General features: G+C 40.9%; 1 protein-coding gene across 1 annotated transcript in view; it reads right to left on the bottom strand.

The window, feature by feature from the left end:
• The window catches only part of syne3 (spectrin repeat containing, nuclear envelope family member 3), a 142475-nt gene that overhangs the window by 41749 nt on the left and 74908 nt on the right, over positions 1 to 25818 (bottom strand). The window contains 2 exon segments of the mRNA XM_086095240.1: positions 13210 to 13344; positions 13921 to 14064. Coding sequence (XP_085951366.1) covers positions 13210 to 13344; positions 13921 to 14064 — 279 coding nt within the window.

Here is a 25818-nt window from a genome sequence, read left to right as displayed (position 1 = left end):
GAAGTATCAAACGATGCGGCTCGATCTGACTCGATGCGGCATTATTTTTCTAAGAATTCCCACTTACCATGGCGATGCTATTCCCAAAAAACTCCCAAATAAAAGTCCCATAGGAATGAATGGGAAAAGGAAAGACAAAATCACACATCAAGCACCTTTTTCAAAGACACGCTGCGCGCGCATACGTTAGCCGATTGATATGAATTTTAGCTCATTTTGTTGGAATTTTTCCCATCTTTAGCTCAGTGTCAAAAAACAAATTAAGGAATGAAAGCTCTTCCCCCTGTGCGGGTTCAAAGACAGTGAGTGTAATCGCCACTCTGATACCCAATTAAGCTTTCAGTGACGGGAACCAAAAAATATATTTCCAAAAGTTTCACTTCAACTCGTCACCATGGCCACAATCTTTGCTCACTAGACATCAAATTCGCACATTTTGTAGCCACAAGCCTCTGCTTTCTGAAGAACTAATTTTTATTTGGCTAAGGTGTCATTTAGTACCTTTATTTTCACTTTAAGCGAGGAGAAGTCGCACATTTTTGATCTCTTTTCAATGTAATTTTCGCCGTTTTTCCCTCTTCATTTTCGATCAATCATAAGTTTTCAACCTGCTCTCATTTGGTCATTTTTCATCCGATTAAAAAACTGAGAACATGCTCGCGTTCCCCAAACCCTTGCCGTTCTAACGAGCCATTTCTGGAATCTGCATCTTCAACCGTTAAGTCGCGAGAGGCTTTTGTTTGAGGTGAGCGTAATCCTATACAATCCAATGGAGTGTTGGTGCGTGACGTCTCCTCACAACTTAAAATCAAATGTGTGTGCGTGAATGTGCATGTTTTGTAAAGGGGCAGTGAGATACTGTTGATTTTGGTTAACTTGCACATTTCTTGACCGATTTCAATGGTTTGAATTTTAAACTGTTCAGCTCATTGAAATGTTACTTAAAATCAAATGTGTGTGCGTGAATGTGCATGTTTCTTAAAGGGGCAGTAACATACTGTTGATTTTGGTTAACTTGCACATTTCTTGACCGATTTCAATGGTTGAAAGTTTAAACTGTTCAGCTCATTGAAAAGAGTTAGCAGGCCCATTCAAAATTTCCGCGGGAATTTTTCTAGTTTTTATTATTATGGGCCTGCTAAGCGGAGCAAGCAGCAGCGAAGCTGCTGCTTGCGGAGCAGGCAGGCACATATTACTATCCTAGAAAAAGGGTTTATTATGGGCCTGCTAAGCGGAGCAAGCAGCAGCGAAGCTGCTGCTTGCGGAGCAAGCAGGCACATATTACTATCCTAGAAAAAAGGGTTTAATATTATTCTTCTTATTATGGGCCTGCTAAGCGGAGCAAGCAGCAGCGAAGCTGCTGCTTGCGGAGCAAGCAGGCACATATTACTATCCTAGAAAAAGGGTTTATTTTTTTTATTTTTATATTATCTTCCAGCGACTTTTCCGCAAGAATAGGGGACGTACCGTAGATCGCACCGCGACAAATAAGGTATCAAACGATGCGGCTCGATTTGACTCGCTGCGCTATTATTTTTATAAGAATTCCCAGTTACCATGGCGACGCTATTCCCAAAAAACTCCCAAATAAAGTCCCATAGGAATGAATGGGAATCCGAAAGAGATCAACTCCAATCAAGCACCTTTTTCAAAGACACGCTGCGCGCACATACGTTAACCGACCGATATGAATTTTAGCTCATTTTGTTGGAATTTTTGTCATCTTTAGCTCAGTGTCAAAAAAAAAATTAAGGAATGAAAGCTCTCCCCCCTGTGCGGGTTCAAAGACAGTGAGCAAAGGGGTGAAAGTCGCCTTTCTTGCATCAGTTAGAGCGTGACTAATTAAGGTCTGAGTGCTGGGAACCAAAAAATATATTTCCAAAAGTTTCACTTCAACTCGTCACCATGGCCACAATCTTTGCTCACTAGACATCAAATTCGCACATTTTGTAGCCACAAGCCTCTGCTTTCTGAAGAACTAAGTTTTATTTGGCTAAGGTGTCATTTAGTACCTTTATTTTCACTTTAAGCGAGGAGAAGTCGCACATTTTTGATCTCTTTTCAATGTAATTTTCGCCGTTTTTGCCTCTTCATTTTCGATCAATCATAAGTTTTCAACCTGCTCTCATTTGGTCATTTTTCATCCGATTAAAAAACTGAGAACATGCTCGCGTTCCCCAAACCCTTGCCGTTCTAACGAGCCATTTCTGGAATCTGCATCTTCAACCGTTAAGTCGCGAGAGGCTTTTGTTTGAGGTGAGCGTAATCCTATACAAATCAATGGAGTGTTGGTGCGTGACGTCTCCTCACAACTTAAAATCAAATGTGTGTGCGTGAATGTGCATGTTTTGTAAAGGGGCAGTGAGATACTGTTAATTATGGTAGATTCCACATTTCTTGACCGATTTCAATGGTTTGAATTTTAAACTGTTCAGCTCATTGAAATGTTACTTAAAATCAAATGTGTGTGCGTGAATGTGCATGTTTCTTAAAGGGGCAGTAACATAGTGTTGATTATGGTTAACTTTTACATTTCTTGAGCGATTTCAATGGTTTGAATTTTAAACTGTTCAGCTCATTGAAATGTTAGTTAAAATCAAATGTATGTGCGTGAATGTGCATGTTTCTTAAAGGGCCAGTAATACTTTTAGTTGATTATAACTTCCACATTTCTTGAGCGATTTCAATGGTTTAAATTTTAAACTGTTCAGCTCATTGAAATGTTGGTTAAAATAAATTGTGTGTGCGTGAATGTGCATATTTCTTAAAGGGACAGTAAGATACTTTATTTGATCTTGATTATGGTTAACTTCCACATTTCTTGAGCGATTTCAATGGTTGAAAGTTTAAACTGTTCAGCTCATTGAAAAGAGTTAGCAGGCCCATTCAAAATTTCCGCGGGAATTTTTCTAGTTATGGGCCTGCTAAGCGGAGCAAGCAGCAGCGAAGCTGCTGCTTGCGGAGCAAGCAGGCACATATTACTATCCTAGAAAAAGGGTTTATTTTTTTTATTCTTATTTTTTAATCTTCCGCGTTTTTTCTGCTAAAATGCGGCCCGTACCGTAGATCGCACCGGGACAAATGAGGTATCAAACGATGCGGCTCGATCTGACTCGGTGCGCTATTATTTTTATAAGAATTCCCAGTTACCATGGCGACGCTATTCCCAAAAAACTCCCAAATAAAAGTCCCATAGGAATGAATGGGAAAAGGAAAGACAAAATCACACATCAAGCACCTTTTTCAAAGAGACGCTGCGCGCGCATACGTTAACCGATTGATATGAAAATTAGCTCATTTTGTTGGAATTTTTGTCATCTTTAACTCAGTGTCAAAAAAAAAATTAAGGAATGAAAGCTCTTCCCCCTGTGCGGGTTCAAAGACAGTGAGTGTAATCGCCACTCTGATACCCAATTAAGGCTTCAGTGACGGGAACCAAAAATCTATTTCCAAAAGTTTCACTTCAACTCGTCACCATGGCCACAATCTTTGCTCACTAGACATCAAATTCGCACATTTTGTAGCCACAAGCCTCTGCTTTCTGAAGAACTAAGTTTTATTTGGCTAAGGTTTCATTTAGTACCTTTATTTTCACTTTAAGCGAGGAGAAGTCGCACATTTTTGATCTCTTTTCAATGTAATTTTCGCCCTTTTTCCCTCTTCATTTTCGATCAATCATAAGTTTTCAACCTGCTCTCATTTGGTCATTTTTCATCTGATTAAAAAACTGAGAACATGCTCGCGTTCCCCAAACCCTTGCCGTTCTAACGAGCCATTTCTGGAATCTGCATCTTCAACCGTTAAGTCGCGAGAGGCTTTTGTTTGAGGTGAGCGTAATCCTATACAAATCAATGGAATGTTGGTGCGTGACGTCTCCTCACAACTTAAAATCAAATGTGTGTGCGTGAATGTGCATGTTTTGTAAAGGGGCAGTGAGATACTGTTAATTATGGTAGATTCCACATTTCTTGACCGATTTCAATGGTTTGAATTTTAAACTGTTCAGCTCATTGAAATGTTACTTAAAATCAAATGTGTGTGCGTGAATGTGCATGTTTCTTAAAGGGGCAGTAACATACTGTTGATTATGGTTAACTTGCACATTTCTTGAGCGATTTCAATGGTTTAAATTTTAAACTGTTCAGCTCATTGAAATGTTGGTTAAAATCAAATGTGTGTGCGTGAATGTGCATATTTCTTAAAGGGACAGTAAGATACTTTATTTGATCTTGATTATGGTTAACTTGCACATTTCTTGACCGATTTCAATGGTTTAAATGTTATTTTTATTGCGTGTTTCCACGCGAGTTAGCAGGCCCATTCAAAATTTCCGCGGGAATTTTTCTAGTTTTTTTTCTTATTTTTTAATCTTCCGCGTTTTTTCTGCTAAAATGCGGCCCGTACCGTAGATCGCACCGGGACAAATGAGGTATCAAACGATGCGGCTCGATCTGACTCGGTGCGCTATTATTTTTATAAGAATTCCCAGTTACCATGGCGACGCTATTCCCAAAAAACTCCCAAATAAAAGTCCCATAGGAATGAATGGGAAAAGGAAAGACAAAATCACACATCAAGCACCTTTTTCAAAGAGACGCTGCGCGCGCATACATTAACCGATTGATATGAATTTTAGCTCATTTTGTTGGAATTTTTCCCATCTTTAGCTCAGTGTCAAAAAAAAAATTAAGGAACGAAAGCTCTTCCCCCTGTGCGGGTTCAAAGACAGTGAGTGTAATCGCCACTCTGATACCCAATTAAGGTCTGAGTGCTGGGAACCAAAAAATATATTTCCAAAAGTTTCACTTCAACTCGTCACCATGGCCACAATCTTTGCTCACTAGACATCAAATTCGCACATTTTGTAGCCACAAGCCTCTGCTTTCTGAAGAACTAAGTTTTATTTGGCTAAGGTGTCATTTAGTACCTTTATTTTCACTTTAAGCGAGGAGAAGTCGCACATTTTTGATCTCTTTTCAATGTAATTTTCGCCGTTTTTCCCTCTTCATTTTCGATCAATCATAAGTTTTCAACCTGCTCTCATTTGGTCATTTTTCATCCGATTAAAAAACTGAGAACATGCTCGCGTTCCCCAAACCCTTGCCGTTCTAACGAGCCATTTCTGGAATCTGCATCTTCAACCGTTAAGTCGCGAGAGGCTTTTGTTTGAGGTGAGCGTAATCCTATACAAATCAATGGAGTGTTGGTGCGTGACGTCTCCTCACAACTTAAAATCTAATGTGTGTGCGTGAATGTGCATGTTTTGTAAAGGGGCAGTGAGATACTGTTAATTATGGTAGATTCCACATTTCTTGACCGATTTCAATGGTTTGAATTTTAAACTGTTCAGCTCATTGAAATGTTACTTAAAATCAAATGTGTGTGCGTGAATGTGCATGTTTCTTAAAGGGGCAGTAACATACTGTACATTATGGTTAACTTGCACATTTCTTGAGCGATTTCAATGGTTGAAATTTTAAACTGTTCAGCTCATTGAAATGTTAGTTAAAATCAAATGTGTGTGCGTGAATGTGCATGTTTCTTAAAGGGGCAGTAATACTTTTAGTAGATTATAACTTCCACATTTCTTGACCGATTTCAACGGTTGAAATTTTAAACTGTTCAGCTCATTGAAAAAAAAGAGTTGCAAGAGTTAGCAGGCCCATTCAAAATTTCCGCGGGAATTTTTCTAGTTATTTTTCTTATTTTTTAATCTTCCGCGTTTTTTTCTGCTAAAATGCGGCCCGTACCGTAGATCGCACCGGGACAAATGAGGTATCAAACGATGCGGCTCGATCTGACTCGGTGCGCTATTATTTTTATAAGAATTCCCAGTTACCATGGCGACGCTATTCCCAAAAAACTCCCAAATAAAGTCCCATAGGAATGAATGGGAATCCGAAAGAGATCAACTCCAATCAAGCACCTTTTTCAAAGACACGCTGCGCGCACATACGTTAACCGACCGATATGAATTTTAGCTCATTTTGTTGGAATTTTTGTCATCTTTAGCTCAGTGTCAAAAAAAAAATTAAGGAATGAAAGCTCTCCCCCCTGTGCGGGTTCAAAGACAGTGAGCAAAGGGGTGAAAGTCGCCTTTCTTGCATCAGTTAGAGCGTGACTAATTAAGGTCTGAGTGCTGGGAACCAAAAAATATATTTCCAAAAGTTTCACTTCAACTCGTCACCATGGCCACAATCTTTGCTCACTAGACATCAAATTCGCACATTTTGTAGCCACAAGCCTCTGCTTTCTGAAGAACTAAGTTTTATTTGGCTAAGGTGTCATTTAGTACCTTTATTTTCACTTTAAGCGAGGAGAAGTCGCACATTTTTGATCTCTTTTCAATGTAATTTTCGCCGTTTTTGCCTCTTCATTTTCGATCAATCATAAGTTTTCAACCTGCTCTCATTTGGTCATTTTTCATCCGATTAAAAAACTGAGAACATGCTCGCGTTCCCCAAACCCTTGCCGTTCTAACGAGCCATGTCTGGAATCTGCATCTTCAACCGTTAAGTCGCGAGAGGCTTTTGTTTGAGGTGAGCGTAATCCTATACAAATCAATGGAGTGTTGGTGCGTGACGTCTCCTCACAACTTAAAATCAAATGTGTGTGCGTGAATGTGCATGTTTTGTAAAGGGGCAGTGAGATGCTGTTAATTATGGTAGATTCCACATTTCTTGACCGATTTCAATGGTTTGAATTTTAAACTGTTCAGCTCATTGAAATGTTACTTAAAATCAAATGTGTGTGCGTGAATGTGCATGTTTCTTAAAGGGGCAGTAACATACTGTACATTATGGTTAACTTGCACATTTCTTGAGCGATTTCAATGGTTGAAAGTTTAAACTGTTCAGCTCATTGAAATGTTGGTTAAAATCAAATGTGTGTGCGTGAATGTGCATATTTCTTAAAGGGACAGTAAGATACTTTATTTGATCTTGATTATGGTTAACTTCCACATTTCTTGAGCGATTTCAATGGTTGAAAGTTTAAACTGTTCAGCTCATTGAAAAGAGTTAGCAGGCCCATTCAAAATTTCCGCGGGAATTTTTCTAGTTTTTATATTATCTTCCAGCGACTTTTCCGCAAGAATAGGGGCCGTACCGTAGATCGCACCGCGACAAATAAGGTATCAAACGATGCGGCTCGATTTGACTCGCTGCGCTATTATTTTTATAAGAATTCCCAGTTACCATGGCGACACAATTCCCCAAAATGTCCCCCAAAAAGTCCCATAGGAATGAATGGGAATCCGAAAATGATCACATCAAATCAAGCACCTTTTTCCAAGACACGCTGCGCGCGCATACGTTAACCGACCGATATGAATTTTAGCTCATTTTGTTGGAATTTTTGTCATCTTTAGCTCAGTGTCAAAAAAAAAATTAAGGAATGAAAGCTCTCCCCCCTGTGTGGGTTCAAAGACAGTGAGCAAAGGGGTGAAAGTCGCCTTTCTTGCATCAGTTAGAGCGTGACTAATTAAGGTCTGAGTGCTGGGAACCAAAAAATATATTTCCAAAAGTTTCACTTCAACTCGTCACCATGGCCACAATCTTTGCTCACTAGACATCAAATTCGCACATTTTGTAGCCACAAGCCTCTGCTTTCTGAAGAACTAAGTTTTATTTGGCTAAGGTGTCATTTAGTACCTTTATTTTCACTTTAAGCGAGGAGAAGTCGCACATTTTTGATCTCTTTTCAATGTAATTTTCGCCGTTTTTCCCTCTTCATTTTCGATCAATCATAAGTTTTCAACCTGCTCTCATTTGGTCATTTTTCATCCGATTAAAAAACTGACAACATGCTCGCGTTCCCCAAACCCTTGCCGTTCTAACGAGCCATTTCTGGAATCTGCATCTTCAACCGTTAAGTCGCGAGAGGCTTTTGTTTGAGGTGAGCGTAATCCTATACAAATCAATGGAGTGTTGGTGCGTGACGTCTCCTCACAACTTAAAATCAAATGTGTGTGCGTGAATGTGCATGTTTTGTAAAGGGGCAGTGAGATACTGTTAATTATGGTAGATTCCACATTTCTTGACCGATTTCAATGGTTTGAATTTTAAACTGTTCAGCTCATTGAAATGTTGGTTAAAATCAAATGTGTGTGCGTGAATGTGCATGTTTCTTAAAGGGGCAGTAACATATTGTTGATTATGGTTAACTTTTACATTTCTTGACCGATTTCAATGGTTTGAATTTTAAACTGTTCAGCTCATTGAAATGTTACTTAAAATCAAATGTGTGTGCGTGAATGTGCATATTTCTTAAAGGGACAGTAAGATACTTTATTTGATCTTGATTATGGTTAACTTGCACATTTCTTGAGCGATTTCAATGGTTGAAATTTTAAACTGTTCAGCTCATTGAAATGTTAGTTAAAATCAAATGTGTGTGCGTGAATGTGCATGTTTCTTAAAGGGGCAGTAATACTTTTAGTAGATTATAACTTCCACATTTCTTGAGCGATTTCAACGGTTTAAATTTTAAACTGTTCAGCTCATTGAAATGTTGGTTAAAATCAAATGTGTGTGCGTGAATGTGCATATTTCTTAAAGGGACAGTAAGAGACTTTATTTGATCTTGATTATGGTTAACTTCCACATTTCTTGACCGATTTCAATGGTTGAAAGTTTAAACTGTTCAGCTCATTGAAATGTTACTTAAAATCAAATGTGTGTGCGTGAAAGTGCATGTTTCTTAAAGGGGCAGTGAGATACTGTTGATTATGGTTAACTTTTACATTTCTTGAGCGATTTCAATGGTTGAAATTTTAAACTGTTCAGCTCATTGAAATGTTAGTTAAAATCAAATGTGTGTGCGTGAATGTGCATGTTTCTTAAAGGGGCAGTAATAGTTTTAGTAGATTATGGTTAACTTTTACATTTCTTGAGCGATTTCAATGGTTGAAATTTTAAACTGTTCAGCTCATTGAAATGTTGGTTAAAATCAAATGTGTGTGCGTGAATGTGCATGTTTCTTAAAGGGACAGTAAGATACTTTATTTGATCTTGATTATGGTTAACTTGCACATTTCTTGAGCGATTTCAATGGTTGAAATTTTAAACTGTTCAGCTCATTGAAATGTTGGTTAAAATCAAATGTGTGTGCGTGAATGTGCATATTTCTTAAAGGGACAGTAAGATACTTTATTTGATCTTGATTATGGTTAACTTCCACATTTCTTGACCGATTTCAATGGTTGAAAGTTTAAACTGTTCAGCTCATTGAAAAGAGTTAGCAGGCCCATTCAAAATTTCCGCGGGAATTTTTCTAGTTATGGGCCTGCTAAGCGGAGCAAGCAGCAGCAAAGCTGCTGCTTGCGGAGCAAGCAGGCACATATTACTATCCTAGAAAAAAGGGTTTAATATTATTTTTATATTATCTTCCAGCGACTTTTCCGCAAAAATAGGGCCCGAACCGTAGATCGCACCGGGACAAAAGAGGTATCAAACGATGCGGCTCGATCTGACTCGCTGCGCTATTATTTTTATAAGAATTCCCAGTTACCATGGCGACGCTATTCCCAAAAAACTCCCAAATAAAGTCCCATAGGAATGAATGGGAATCCGAAAGAGATCAACTCCAATCAAGCACCTTTTTCAAAGACACGCTGCGCGCGCATACGTTAACCGACCGATATGAAAATTAGCTCATTTTGTTGGAATTTTTGTCATCTTTAGCTCAGTGTCAAAAAAAAAATTAAGGAATGAAAGCTCTCCCCCCTGTGCGGGTTCAAAGACAGTGAGCAAAGGGGTGAAAGTCGCCTTTCTTGCATCAGTTAGAGTGTGACTAATTAAGGTCTGAGTGCTGGGAACCAAAAAATATATTTCCAAAAGTTTCACTTCAACTCGTCACCATGGCCACAATCTTTGCTCACTAGACATCAAATTCGCACATTTTGTAGCCACAAGCCTCTGCTTTCTGAAGAACTAAGTTTTATTTGGCTACGGTGTCATTTAGTACCTTTATTTTCACTTTAAACGAGGAGAAGTCGCACTATTTTGATCTCTTTTCAATGTAATTTTCGCCGTTTTTCCCTCTTCATTTTCGATCAATCATAAGTTTTCAACCTGCTCTCATTTGGTCATTTTTCATCCGATTAAAAAACTGACAACATGCTCGCGTTCCCCAAACCCTTGCCGTTCTAACGAGCCATTTCTGGAATCTGCATCTTCAACCGTTAAGTCGCGAGAGGCTTTTGTTTGAGGTGAGCGTAATCCTATACAAATCAATGGAATGTTGGTGCGTGACGTCTCCTCACAACTTAAAATCAAATGTGTGTGCGTGAATGTGCATGTTTTGTAAAGGGGCAGTGAGATACTGTTAATTATGGTAGATTCCACATTTCTTGACCGATTTCAATGGTTTGAATTTTAAACTGTTCAGCTCATTGAAATGTTACTTAAAATCAAATGTGTGTGCGTGAATGTGCATGTTTCTTAAAGGGGCAGTAACATACTGTTGATTATGGTTAACTTTTACATTTCTTGAGCGATTTCAATGGTTGAAATTTTAAACTGTTCAGCTCATTGAAATGTTGGTTAAAATCAAATGTGTGTGCGTGAATGTGCATATTTCTTAAAGGGACAGTAAGATACTTTATTTGATCTTGATTATGGTTAACTTTTACATTTCTTGAGCGATTTCAATGGTTGAAATTTTAAACTGTTCAGCTCATTGAAATGTTAGTTAAAATCAAATGTATGTGCGTGAATGTGCATGTTTCTTAAAGGGGCAGTAATACTTTTAGTTGATTATAACTTCCACATTTCTTGAGCGATTTCAACGGTTGAAATTTTAAACTGCTCATTGAAAAGAGTTGCAAGAGTTAGCAGGCCCATTCAAAATTTCCGCGGGAATTTTTCTAGTTTACCATTTAAGTCAATTTTTACTGTTTAAGTCAATCTTGGTTTGAAGTTAAAATTAAAAACACAACTTGCGACAGACACTTCATGTATGGTAAGCCTATTTTAGGTTTCATGGGTAATTAACTACTCTACCATATTAGAAACTCACCCATGAACACTATTTAGTAATCTAAGACACTAAATACAGTGCCATGTCATGTTGAATAGGCTATGGAAACAGGTAAGATTTGATGATTTAACGAACTGTTCAGCATTTTGTTGTTGAGTATTGCTGTTGAGGTGTTGTAAAGAGCATGCCAAGCTAAGTACTGTGCAGTCTCTACGCAGCTATTGATCGTTGAATGCCAGCACTTTTCTTCTTCTTCTTTTTGGAAAGCTTTGTTTATAAAACTGAAAATCGAAGTTTTATGATGGTCGAAGTGAACCACTGCACGCTCGGAGCATAAATCTGAACGTGCCCTACATCAGCACAACACGAGAGTAGCAAGCGATAAGTGTGTGTGCTCTTCATAACTTGCTATTTTTTGTTGTTCAAAGAAACCCTGACTGGAATGACAAGTTTGCTCTTTATGATTTATTTGGTTGTTACTAACATAACTATAAGATTTATTATTTTAAAATCATTAATGCATTTTGTAGAATTTTTTTGGGGACGTACGCTGCCATTGTTATTTACAAAGCAACGCATTCAAGTTCATAGTGACGTAGAATGGCGGCTGGCTCTCTGCCGAGCAATGTGAACCCCCTACAAAGAAAGCAAGGTAAACCTTGTAGCATTCCTAAAGAAACAACATGCGATCGGTATCTCGCTACACGTTTCGCATTGCTCGCATTGCAGAGAGCTTCCCCAACCTCAGAAACATCTAAATTCCAACAAATCCAAAAAAATAAAAAATAATAATCAGGGGGACCTCAAGAGACCGAAGGAGACTGAGGAAAGGAAGGAAGGACAGACGAAGCCGAGTGAGATCCACAGACACCAGCCTCCACCGATTCAATGACCTGAGGAGGAAGCAGATTGTGTCTGAGTTTCGATAGATGCTGGTGTGGTGGATCTGGCATGCATGAAAATCTCCACCAAAGAGGGGAGCCGTCGACCCCTGCCAGGACAGGGCAAGCGCAACACCTCAGGGCCCCCCAGGCCGTGGCAGCGCCAAAGGACGACCTCGGGCCCCGTCAGGGCCACCGGCCGGAGAGCAAACCCAGGAGCAGGAGCGCCCCCCACCCCAACACGGCCCGCGCCCCCGACCCAACGCAGCAGGATGGGCCACTACAGGCCCGCCAGGCACCCCACTGGCCCACAACCCCCGCACCCTACACGACCCCCCCCCGCCCCCCATCCACCCCAACCCAGCCCCAACCGCCCCCAGGTCCCCAAGCCCCCAGACACCCTCCCACCCCCCCCCCCCGACCAACCGGTAGCCCCCCAACCACCGACCCCCAGCCCCCGGGGACCCCCGCACCCAGGCACCGGCGCCGAAGAGAGGCCGGACAGCGTAGCGGAGAGGGCAGCCGCGCCCACCCCACCCCTCGCCGCGTGGAGGGACGGAACACCGGGGGCAGAAGGGGAGATGGGGGCACCGGAGCACGGCCGACACCCCCGAACCCCAGGCCCAGCGGGGAAAGGCCCCGGTAGTCACCCCAGCGTTCTTTGTGAAAGTTAACCCGTTACTGAGTCCGCCAGCTCGCCGACTGCCGAACTCTACCCCTAAACCGTGAATGTGACCCCACCCAGTGTATATACAAGTGTGTGTGTGTGTGTGGTGCATTAAAATTAGGAGCAGGTGAACCGGAGCCGAGGAAAATGATATTCCCACGCTCCGATCTACCCGCCTCCCAAGCATGAGCAGTGAGCAGCAGCAGCCGCGCTCAGGAATCATTTGGTGATCTAACCCCACAATTCCAACCCTTTAATGCTGAGTGTCAAGCAGGGCAGCAATGGGTCCCATTTTTATAGTCTTTGGTATGACCCGGCTAAGAATTTAACCCACGACATCCCAGTCTCAGGGCGGACACTCTACCACGACTCACTGAGTGGCGTACATACAAATAAAGTTTCTACAAATGTATTGAACTGAAAATGATTTTTGAAAAATTAAACTCATAGTTATGTTAGTAACAACCAAATAAATCATATGGAGCAAACAGTCAGGGTTGCTTTTAATAAACGGAGTTCACCGACTCGTCCCCGTGATCCTTCGACTGCATCGCTACAATAGGAAAATACAGGTTTGGGTGTAAGTCAACAAATGATATGAATAGTACTTTTAACTCTTCTGACAACAGTAAGTGAGCTTCTATTAAAAAAAAAAATACAGTATATAGAAATATATCCTACCTCAATTGTCTTGTTAAGATGTTTCCAGTCAGTATACAGCTTTTCAAACTGAGTCCGGTTGTTGTCACAGGATGATATAAGAGTTTCAAGAGCTGTGATGTGGGCTCCACAGTCTTCTAGGTCCTTTTGAATCACCTGAGAAGAAGTAGCTCGTAATAATATTTTAATGTAAATATTTTGTCTCCCTCTTTTTAAATGAATACAGGGTTGCATTAAAAAACACTGGTATTATCCACTCATATGTATCAATTAATATGGCAATTTTGTAGTGTGCATTTGCAAATATCTTTAAATTTAAAAGCCAACCATAAAACCTTTGATAAAGTTTATAGCATTTTTTGGAGGAACGTGTATACATGGCCTAAATTTACTCATTAAAATACAGACAGGGAATTTATATCTGTACATTTGTAGTAAACATCTACCTCACTTTGTTTAAAAGCAGAGGTGGGCACGTCAATAAATTTAGAGCGTCCGTCATTCCGCAATCGTCAACAGTCAAGACAGCCTTCCGAACCTCATTGTCAATCCGTCAATATTTCAAACCGAACGGTCAATCCGTCATTCATCGATTGCTCAGCAAAATGAGCGTCCGTCAATGTTTTCGTCATTCGAAGTGGGAAGTGACAGAATGCCCACCTGTGTTTAAATGGTGCATGGTATGTTGTCTTTGAAGCAACCGTTGGCTAACTTGCCTACAATTTAACTCACCCTGAATTGGTCAATCTGACTTTTCTTAGCCAGGATGTCAGGCTGGAGCCCTTTAGTTGCCATCATGGCATCTCTGAGACTGACCAACTTGGAGCGAATCAAAATGTAGGCCTCTCCAAATTCCTTTGTTCTTGATATTAAGCCCTGAGAAAGTAAAAGTAAACTTCATGTGAGTATACATTGAACAAACCACAATTCCAATAAAATTGGTACATTTTGTAAAACGTTAAAAACTAGGGATGTTCGATACCACTTTTAAAGTTAAAGTACCACTGATTGTCACACCCACTTGGGTGGGGCGAAATTTTTTCTCCAAATTGATGAGGCAAGGACAGCAAAGAGTGGGAAAGTGGAGGAAAATTTTCGGGAAAAAAACACCAGTTTGGTACATTCCACAAGTGAAAAGGTTAATCGGAAAAAGCTGAGTGACATGATTGGGTATAAAAGTAGCATCACCAAAAGGCTCAGTTCACCATTGTGACAACAACTGCGCGAGACAATAGTGAAATACTGTGAATAACATGCACCTGTGTATGTGTGTGGAACCTGCACCATTATTGTCTTTATACAATATTATTAGGGCACGAGCAGCATCCCTATTTGTTTTTGTAAAGATTACTAGAGTTCTTGCAAGAATCACTAAGTTAAATTTCAGACATTCTTTTTAGACCTTTTTTAGACCATAATGAGAAAAATTTACTGATTTAATGAGCCATTTGCAGTTGGTTCTAAGAATTTTTCCAAGTCAGCCATTTTTCAGCAGGGGCTGGGACAGACGGTGGCTCTAGTTCTCGGAATTCCCCTCGGTTCGGCCTCCCCTTCGCCCGCCGTCCACTCTGGCGGCGCTCGCGGAACGTTTTTTTCCCGATCCGTAACTTCAGGACAAGGATTGGCTCTACGGCGCAAGACGGACCAGGGCAATACCTGCTCAGTACGAGAGGAACCGCAGGTTCAGGCGCGGACCCGGGGTTCGGGGCGGCGCGGGAAAACGTGGCTAGAGAGGCCGCCCCAACTAGCTACGTGGCCCCCGAGCAGTCGGGATCCGGCCGACAAAAACTTGGATACCCGTGGTCACCATGGTAGGCGCAGAAAGTACCATCGACTGGCTTGTGGCGGCCAAGCGTTCATAGCATATATATATATATATATATATATATATATATATATATATATATATATAGATATATATATATATATATATATAGATATATATATATATATAGATATATAGATATATATATATATATAGATATATATATATATATATATATATTGCATACTTTGCAACGAGCAGAGTGCCTATTGCCTGCTACCCCTTCCAACCAGCTGGAAAACTTTTTCAAGCCAATTCTTGTTAAACTGACATTTACCCATTTTACAGAAACATGTCCAAACTCCCTATTCTGACTAACTGCATAAACTTGGTGGAAACGAAAACTTGAAAGGTACGGTATGGACACACTGAGCCACCCTAAATATAATGCTACATTTACACTAAAAGCGAAGGGAGTGTTTCGCTTTGCTTTACTCATTAGCGTTTCACTGCCGAAGTGGACACGGACGCTTCATTTGTGCACACCTGAGAGAGAGGCTTTGCTTCACTTATGGCAGCCACTTCCACTACGGCAAAACTCTGCTCAGAAATAAAAAAAAGTTTCAACATTGCAATCAAGTGGCCAACACTGTGCTATAATACTTTAGCTAATGCAGGGTTCTAAATGAAGCTTTTTCGGGTGGTGGCCCTGCCAGAACCAGCACTGGCCCTGTATATCGCTAGCCTTGGGCCGATACCACATTTCAGAATTTGGTAAATTCAAAAATCAATACTATTAATCATCCCCACATGTGTATATTTTAATGTAGCCACAAGGGGGCACAAGCCAGTGTCTTCTTGTGCTGGTCCAAAGCCCGGATAAATACAGAGGGTTGTGTCAGGAAGGGCATCCGACTTTTGGACTCAAGTTTGTGAAAACGTATTAAAAATGACGAAACACACAAATTTACAACTTATCCAATATAAAATTATTCATAGAACATATATTACTCAATATATGATGAAGAAAATGGGACTCTCAGACTCCAACATTTGTCGCCAGTGTTTACAAAACACTACAGACACTTATTTTCATGCTTTGCATGGTTATGCACTTCTTATTTTCATTATTATGCACTCCGGTTATGTATTTCTGGACTAAAGTCTTAGAAAAACTTTCCGCTATCTTGGACTGTAGGATGCCTTTATCTCCAAACTTGTGTTTGCTAGGTGACCTAACAACAACTGACTTACGACGTAAACAATTTCAATCTACACTCGCAGCCCTTACTATCGCTAAATAAACAATTCTTGTTAACTGGAAAAAACTAAACAAAACTGTATATCGACCAATGGTCTAACCTTCTCATAAATCACATTTTAATGGAAAAAATATCTGCCTTGAATAAAAAACAAATATTACAATTTCTACAAACATGGTCTACGTATATAGAATCTTTTAATCTAAATCTGGTTACCTAATTCTGCCTGTTAGCGAGAGCCACCACATCGATATAACTTATATTGGTGTTTCTGTATTTGGCAATTTGTAACTAATGGTTGTGTTTTTATAGTCAGGAACCCAGTTGCTGCCAGTAGGATCGAGTAGACCACAACAAATGACACCTTACAGTCACCAACTCCTCAAGATTCACTTCCAATGGGCACTAAGGGTTAATATCCGGAATCACTGCATGCCAGTGGGTTAACTCTATAGCTGCCGTCCCCCCTGGCTGGGCGTGGGCGGCTCTGCCCCTCTGTTGGCTGCTGGGTGGCGGCTGCGTCTTGGCCGTTCCCTGGGTCACTTGGGGGGTTTTGCGTTGTGGTGCTCTCCCGGCGTGGTCCGTCGCTCTGTGCCCGGCAACGCAGGGCGGGTGGGCCTCAAGGGTGCCCCGTGGTTCCCTCTCTCCTCCACCTTGCCGCCTCTCCCCGCCCGTCCTCCGCCTCCCAGTCCCTTCTTCCTCGTCACCCTTCCTCCACCTGCTCCTCTCTGCTGCCCTGCCACTGCCCCTTGCCCTTCTTGTCGTCTCCTCCCCCCGTCCCGTCACCCTCCCGTGTCCGCCTTCCTCCCCCTCCCCTGAGCCGGGGGCTCCATCTCTGGCCCGGCTAGGGGTGTTGTGCCTGCCCCGCGCCATTGAGCCTCCTGGCACCTCGGGCCACAACAAATGGCTCAAGATTCACCAACTCCTCAAGATTCACTTCCAATGGGCACTAAGGGTTAATATTCGGATCACTGCATGCCAGTGGGTTAACTCTATAGGTGCCGTCCGTCCTGGTTGGGCGTGGGCGGCTCTGCCCCTCTGTTGGCTGCTGGGTGGCGGCCCCAGTATCCGGTGGGCGAGCCCTATAGCCCCGCAGTGCTGGCTCCATCTGCCCGCCGAGGCCCCCGCCAGGTTGGCTGGTCGCTCCTCTTAACTCACTGCACTAGTTATGCACAATACACTTTGTTAATAGACACATAGGGCACATAACACACACTCTGGGAGGGTGGGGTAGGGTGGAGACACCCTCTTCGCCCTACAACTCCCCTCAAATTTTAATGCACTCCACAACTAGGAGGGGCGGGTGTGTCGGGGTGGGGAGCCATCGGTTGGGGCAGACCGCCGTATTAAGCAGTGCTGCGGTCCCCCATCTGTATCCCCGCCGCGTCACTACGCCCCCCCTATTTTTTTTAATGCACCACATACACGGTACGGGTGGCTGGGTGGGGGGTGCTGGGGGTTTGGGGGACTGGGGGCGGCGGGGGCTGGGTTGTGGTGGGTGGTGGGTGTGGGGCGGGGGGCATGGGAAGAGCAGGCGCTGTGGGCCTTCCTCTGGTTGTTGAATCGGTGGAGGCTGATGTCTGTGGATCTCACTCTGCTTCATCTATCCTTCCTGTCTTTCCTTTGGTCTCCTGAGGTCTCCTTAATTGGTTGGAATTTAGATAATTCTGGGGTTGGTGAAAGATTCTGGTTGGTAACCCGATGGGTAGTAGGTGATGTCTGATCGGTGCTGGATTTCACTTTTTTTCCTTTACTTTGATCCTTCCTCGGGTCCCCTGACAACTTCACGATTCTAGCGGGATTCTGAAGTATTTGGTTTAGGTAAACGGTATGGGATTTTTAATAGGTTTTAGGTGAAATAATGAGCATACACTCACTCACTCGCACGCACATATGCACATACAAAAAAAAGAAAAAGAAAAAAGGAGAGAGAGAGAGCAATGATGATGACATGTCGAATCGGTAAGGTTACCGAATGAACAATACTGAGCTCTCTCAGAAAAAACAAACAAAAAAAGTAAGGGCATCCGACGTAAAACTTTGGACAAGTCAAACATGCAAATCAAATATATGGCTTTCATACCGGATCGGTCGAGGCCTGGGTTGACAACGACCGCCATTGGTGACCTACAGGGTGCCGGTGGAAACTGGACTACCGTTGGTCGGAGAAGGAGAGGAGGATGGTGTGTTCATCGGAAGAAAAAGAAGAGGAACACCAAGAGTCTAGGACTGAGAGTAGCGACTTTGAATGTTGGAACTATAACAGGAAAAGGTAGAGAGCTGGTTGACAAGATGCAGAGGAGGAAGGTGGACATACTGTGTGTTCAGGAGACCAGGTGGAAAGGGAGTAAAGCTAGAAGTTTGGGAGCAGTTCAGTTGCCTCCATCTAACCCTGTCCTCTCTCAGACCAATTTCATGTCCTCTTTAACTAAATCCATAAACCTCCTCTTTGGTCTTCCTCTAGACCTCCTGCCTGGCATTTGGAAAATAGGAAATATAGAATATATTAGTCAGGAATATAAAGTGATTACACTTAATGTAAATGGTTTACACAATCCAATTAAAAGGGGAAAGGTAATTGCACAAATGAAAATGGACAGGCTGGATATAATATTTTGGCAAGAAACACATCTTGATAAAGCTGAGGATGAAAAGCTCACAAAGATGGGGTTCAAAAACAAATTTTGTCTCATCATATAATAAAGGAAGAAAGAGAGGTGTGGCTATATTAATCCCTAACAGGTTGAACATTAAATTAAATTTAATTAAATTCTGAAATTTGGGATAGAGAAGGTCATTATATTCTGATTAAGGGACATCTAGAACAGAGTGAAGTAACCATTTTCAATATTTATTTACCACCAGGTCAGGATACATCTCTTTTTAAGGAATTAGGCAATCTTATCAACTCTGAGGCATCTGGGGTTTTGATATGTGGAGGGGACTGGAATATGCAACTCCAACCGAAAATTGACTCCACAAACCCTCTTAAGTAGTTTACACCTAATGCTAGGACTATTAAAAAAAAAGCTGGGTTTAATTGATGTGTGGAAGGACACTCATCCAACAAATAAAGAACTACTACTACTGTTTTATGTATAACTCAGCAAGACGAGTAGACTGCAGAATTAGAGGCACTCCCCTGTCTAACCCTTCCACCTGAACACAAAAAAAAACACAACTTGGAGACTAAATACTAATATTCTGAATGATAAAATGGGTGTGGATTTTTATTTAAAAAAATGTTTAAGGATTACAAGAACAACAATAACAATGGGGAATTCTCTCCAAATGCTCTGTGGGATGCTGCAAAAGCAGTGATCAGGGGTAAACTCTTAGCCTTCACATCAAAGAGGAAAAAGGAAAACCTGAAAAACCTGTATGAGCTACTAAAACAATTAGAACATTTAGAGAAAGAGCATAGTAAAAGTAAAAAAGGAGACCACTTTAACTCAAATAAACAAAACTAAAAAAGAAATTAGCAAAATATATGAAGCAGACTTAGAGATAAAAGCTAGATTCACTAGGCAAAAGTACTATGAAAATGGTCCCCGAGCTTTAAAACTCATAGCATGGAGATTAAGGAAGGAGCAAGCAGAAAGAGCGGTATTCAAAATTAGAGACCCTATAACTAAGCAAATTTATCATAGACAAGAGGAGATTCAACACACTATAATAACCTGTATACAGAACCAGGTTTAACCACCAGTCAAGAAATAGACACCTTTCTGGAATCCATGGACCTACCTTCAATTGGTAAAAAACAGAATGATGACCTGATGAAAGACATTTCTGAGGAAATTTAAAAAAAAGCTTTTGCCAGATTAAAAGATAATAAAATGCCAGAAACATATGGGTATTCGGGAGATTGGTATAAGGCATTTAAAACCCAGATAGTACCTGTCCTACATCAGTGCTTTAATTACACTAGCCCAGTTAATCAGGGACGATGTGACTATTAAGTGGAAATGGGAGGCTCAGACCAGAAGATCTGCCTATATGAAGACGATTTGTTGCTCGTTGCCACTGAACCAGAGGTTAGTGTCCCTCAACTAATGAGTTCCCTCAACAGATTTGGAATATACTCTGGACACAAATTGAACGTCCAAAAAACTCAAGTGCTGAATTATAATTTCACCCCCCAAAGAGATCTTAAGAAAGTTTAAATTTGAATGGAAATCAACAAATAAATACCTTGGGGTTCAAATACTTATAGACCTGTAACAAATATACAATCTTAATTATGACCCCATAACTAAAGCTATTAGATTAGACATGGACAGGTGGTCACAAATCCTCCTAGGTATGCATAATAATAGATATAATAAAAATGAATGTACTTCCTTGTCTCTTATACTCATTTCAATCTTTACCTGTTGAAATCAATCTCAAACAATTTAATGAATGGGATAAATTGATCTCAAGATTTGTGTGTGTGTATGATGGGGCAAAAAGCCAAGGGTTCGATTTAAAACACTTCAGCTGAATAAAAACAAAGGTAGTAGATCTTGACCGTGCCTGTTAGAGTATTACAAGGATTCACAATTAAGAGCCCTAGCATGCTGCTGTAATCCAAGCAATGTAGCAAAATGGAAGGATCTTGAACTTTCACAGTTAAACATACCACTCCAATCTGTAATTAGCAGTAAAACTTTGTATAAAACCCATCTCAACAGCTTAAATCAATGGACAAAAGTGACCCTCAAGATCTGGTTTAGAGAGTGTAAATCCCTAACACATGAAAGACAGTCAAGACAACTTAGATGGATTGGCTCAGACCCAAGTTTCAAACCAGCTGAGACCGATACGAGATTCAAAACCTGGAGCTATGCTGGTATTACTTTGTACAATCACATGAAAAGGGGAAGTTGAAAGCTTTGGAAGAATCTCTTTAAAATATGGCCTAAGAAAAGCTGATTTCTTTAGATACCTACAGGTCAGGACTTACTATAATAATAAAATAAAACCATTGGAGAAGCCAGAGACTAACCTTGCAGACATATTAGTGGCCCTGCACGGAGACAAAAGTGTGTAGAAATTGGTTTCAACATTTTACTCAACAATTCAACACACAAAGAATCTTTCAACCAACAAAGTTAGATTAAAATCGGAAAAGGAGTCTGGACTTGAAATTACAGAGCAAGACTGGCTGAACATGTGCTCTGTTCAGGCAACATCCACTAGTTCAGGTCAGTGGAGAGATTTTTGCTGGCGCAATTTAATAAGATTTTTTGTTACTCCAAAAATAAAGAGTCTGCAGGGTGCTTTAGCTGGAGGGGGTATTTGTTGGAATAAGTGTGGGGAACAGATGGCAGACCAATTCCATATATTTTGGGACTGTCCACAAATTCAGGCATATTGGGATGGGGTCAAATAGACAATCAATAAAGTTTTCAAAAGAACAATTGACTTCTCCTTTCAAACCATTTACTTGGGCAATATTGCAGCAGACCTTCCAAACCGAGACAAATATTTGCTAAAGATAATGGCAGCCACAAAAAAAAGGCAGTAACTAGGAGATGGCTGCAATCTGAACCTCCAACACAGACCGATTGGGTAAGTATTATGAACACAGTTGAAAGTATGGAGCGAATCACCTTCTCTTTAAACCCCCCCCAAAAAATGATTTTTTTCCCCCTTTTTTTGGGAAAAATGGATTGTGTTTATAAATCAGAAAAGTGACTCTTGAACCATTGCTGTATAATAAGACCTGTAACTACTGTAATTTATTTTTCTGAAATGTGAAATTGATGACCAAATGTATATTTGTTGTTTTGTTATGTCTGAAAAAGTTACAAAAATAAAGTAAAAAAAAAAGTGCTTCTGATTTGTTTCAGTGTGCTTGTGTAGCGTAATCCGTTTCCACCAATATCTATTATTTATTTATTCCACGGAGTTCTGTCCCCCTCTGGGTCTTGGCCTTGATGCGGCGAGGGGGCTTGTGCGTTCCAGTGACCCTGGAGAGCGATACCGTCTGGAGCTAGCTCCTGGTAGGGTCAACCCTTGGCGGGACTGTCTCCAGGTAGGTTCCAGACAAACAAGGGAGCCTGAGTGTATACAGTGAAGAGGCAGAAAAGCTTGGTCTCCATGTGAGCTGGACCAAGACCAAGTTCATGCATGTTGGTGAGGGACCTGATCCTCCCCCCATCCTGCTTGGTAATGACACGGTAGAGCCTGTGAAGAACTTTGTGTACCTCCACGGTGACTGATAACGGGGATCTTAAACCAGAGATTCTTCGCAGGAGAGCCCTGGGAGCCTCTGCCCTGTGGTCCCTTTCGAAACTACTCTGGCGGCACCAAACCATCTCACGCACGATAAAGCTCCGAATCTATAACACCAGCGTACTCTCCATTCTCCTTTATGGCTCAGAAACATGGCCCTAATGTAAGACCGTGGCCGCAAGAATAGATGGCTTTGACAGTAGGGCTCTCAGAACCATCATAGCGGACGATCTCCAACAACACGGAGTTACCATGAAGGATACATATCTGCTGGCACAAGAACGCCAGTATTAGAGAGGCCTGGCTCACCTGGTTGGCTCTACGTAACGGGACGGGACACCAGCCCCAACGCAGGAGCAGTGGTGATGATGACGGAGTTCTGTCCACCGGCTCTGTTCTCTGTGTATCTGACGAGTCACGTCAATGTGTGCACAACGGTGTTTTTTTTATCTGTTATTTTGCACATCATAAAAAAATACAATTTTGAATCAAAATAAGTTTCTCACGTTTGCCTTGTTACAACAATGTTACAGTAAGTGTAATTAATGCAGTAGCCTAATGCATGTGTAAGACCTGTTTTATTGTGTGTTATAGGTATAACTGTGCCATATGCAGTTTTCTTTGCATTTCAGTGGTTTAAGGTTTGACACACACACGCACACCACCCAAAAAATAATAATAAATCTGGCTGCGTGGCGACCTTTATGTCAGGGAGTTCCGGCATGAAATTCTAGCCACTTTCAACCCTGAGTAAATTTACAATACATTAATAAGTTGGCCTACATTAGCACATACAAAGAATTTCACAACTTTTACACTTATCAGACTCTGTCGCTTCACTCTGGTGTACAGGTGCAGCAGGGCAGGCTGCTTCTAGCTTTCGAGTCTCTCCCTGTCTCCTAGGTGCATAGTTCATTTACATTAAAGTAGAAATAGACTTGTCAAAGAAAGAGATTCCGGAATTAAAGATGATCTCGATCTCGATTACAAACAACAAGGTAGGATGCTCTTATGTCGTGCGTCTTCTGTTTACTTTCGTGCTGAATGGTCACTTTATTTTGTACTTCGACTTTTACTGGTTGCTATGTCCATTGATATCAATCATTTGTGAAGTGACGTCCGAGAAATTTAGGGTTATTCGAGGCAGGTTTCCGAGACACGTTGCTAGCTAAAGTCGGCTAATATGTTGGCTAATAATGCACTTGTCCTAATAATTGCATACTTTCATACACTTATACTACAATGTTAACTTTTGTGCTGAGGGGAAATGAAAATAGATACCTCAAGAAAGCAATTTTTGGAAAAATCGCAAAATCGTATATTCCCCCACAATTGTCAGGGATACATATTAGCAGCAACTTAGTGTTGAAACTTTTTAGATGAATAAAAGTTAGAAAAAGTCATGTTCAGCAGTCGCCTTTTGAAGAGCTGTGCAGAACCATTGGCTAGAATTTTTTCTTCGATAAGTCTCTTTATCTTCATAAGGTCCCTCACCTCCTGATGGACTCAATAATTGTTCCAGTGCCAAAAAGGACACGGCCCAAATCTGAATGATTTCAGACCTGTATAACTTACTTCCCTTGTCATGAAGGCCTTGTAAAAAAATTATTAAAGATGAGATTACGGGTTTGGTACAGGACAAATTGGATCCATTTAAATTAGCTTATGGGACTGGTAGGGGTGATGATGATGCTGTATGCACTCTTTTGAATACTGTACAAGGCCATTTGAATGGTATGAATAATTTTGCGCATTTGCTTTTTGGCTTATAATTGCATACAAACTCACATTTTAGCAGATTGGCTCTTTAGCACCTATAACATTGACACAGTGAGAGTTAGTGTTTTAACAGATGCTCTTTTATCTTCCACCGGTTCCCCCCAGGGATGTGTTCTCTCACCCCTTTTATTTGGTTTATATACAAATGAGTGTCAGAGTCATCAAAAGGACAGCCTCTTCATCAAATATGCTAACGATTTTGTTATTGCATCACTTATAAATGATAAGGATTCTTTCTCATCATGGTCATGTGGTCAGAACTTTTAGCGATTGGTGTGACCATTCCTTCTTATAAATCTATGTTTCTAAAACAAAATAAATGATAATTGATTTTAAAAGGAAATCTTCCCCTTTCCCCCATGTCCTTATTTATGGCGAGCCTGTGGAGATTATGACCAACTTGCATGGTCGTCTTCCGAGTGTGCTCCCAGAGTGCACATCCTCTTACATTAATTTATTAACACATCCTAAAATCAGCAGCTTGGTATTTATTCTACATTTTGAATTTTAACTCATTCAACTCCCAGCCATTTTCACCGAAGCAACCCCCTTTGCTCCCGGCTGTTTAACTGGATTTTGACTGATTTTGCAAGGTCAACAGGATATTGTGTTCTATTGCTATAAAAACATGGAACCTACCAAAAGAAAGATTAGAGTCTCTTCTTTCATCAGGACAAAAAAGTATATTTGTATCTGTTTCCGTTTTGCAGCAATTACCATTAGAATATAGCTAAGTTTCATCATTATTCACAAACCTGTTGAAAACACCGGGGGGAAAAAACTTGTTGCAACATGGCTGGCTGATCTCTCAAAATCTGCTACCACCTGCTGGCCGTTTTTTCAATAACTACCATTGCTTTAGGTCAGAGGCTGCATCAAAGCCTTCGGCTTCAGCATTAACTCTTTGACTGCCAGACGTTTTCAGAAAAGGGATGCCGTCAGTGCCAGCCGATTTAAGCATTTTGACTGATCTTTCAAGGTCCACAGAAAATGTTCTGTTTGGACTATGGAAACACACGTACTACCAAAGGAAAGATTGGACTTTCATCTTTCATCAGAAAAAAAAAGTTTGTTTCTACCTTATTCCGTTCTTTAGTAATCAACAATAGAAAATGGTTAGTTTGACCCAATTTCGCCTGTTTTGGACCAAAATACGGAGAAATCAAGCTTTTAGTGAAACGATATTATTTCATGCATTCTAGTGAATTTTACACTTCTTTTTGTCCATGAATGATGCCACAAACACCTAAATAGTGCTTTACTTCTATAAAACACTACCACCAAGAATGAAAAAGTGTTTTTTGATAGCAAAATACGTTTATTTACATTCAACAGTGTAACAATTTGACAACAATTTGGCAAACTATTTACAAATGTGTGCAACTGTGGTGCTATTTACAAATATGTGGATGTTTCAACGACAGTTTTTCTTTCTGTAACACTCTCCTGCGTGCAAAGAGACGCAACAGCATTTGCACAACAGATTGCCTCTTCGCGTGCAAAAGCTCCACTTTCTTGCAGGCTGTTTTTTCCGGGGAATAGCAAGTATATACTGCAGTGTGTGTTGCCATAAAGTCTAATATCAGGATCATGCTACGGTTA

The sequence above is a fragment of the Leptonotus elevatus genome, chromosome 14 (genome assembly GCF_054856555.1).
Source record: "Leptonotus elevatus isolate MCC_2025b chromosome 14, RoL_Lele_1.0, whole genome shotgun sequence".
Taxonomy (NCBI): domain Eukaryota; kingdom Metazoa; phylum Chordata; class Actinopteri; order Syngnathiformes; family Syngnathidae; genus Leptonotus; species Leptonotus elevatus.
This window is presented reverse-complemented; position numbering and strand designations above follow the sequence as displayed.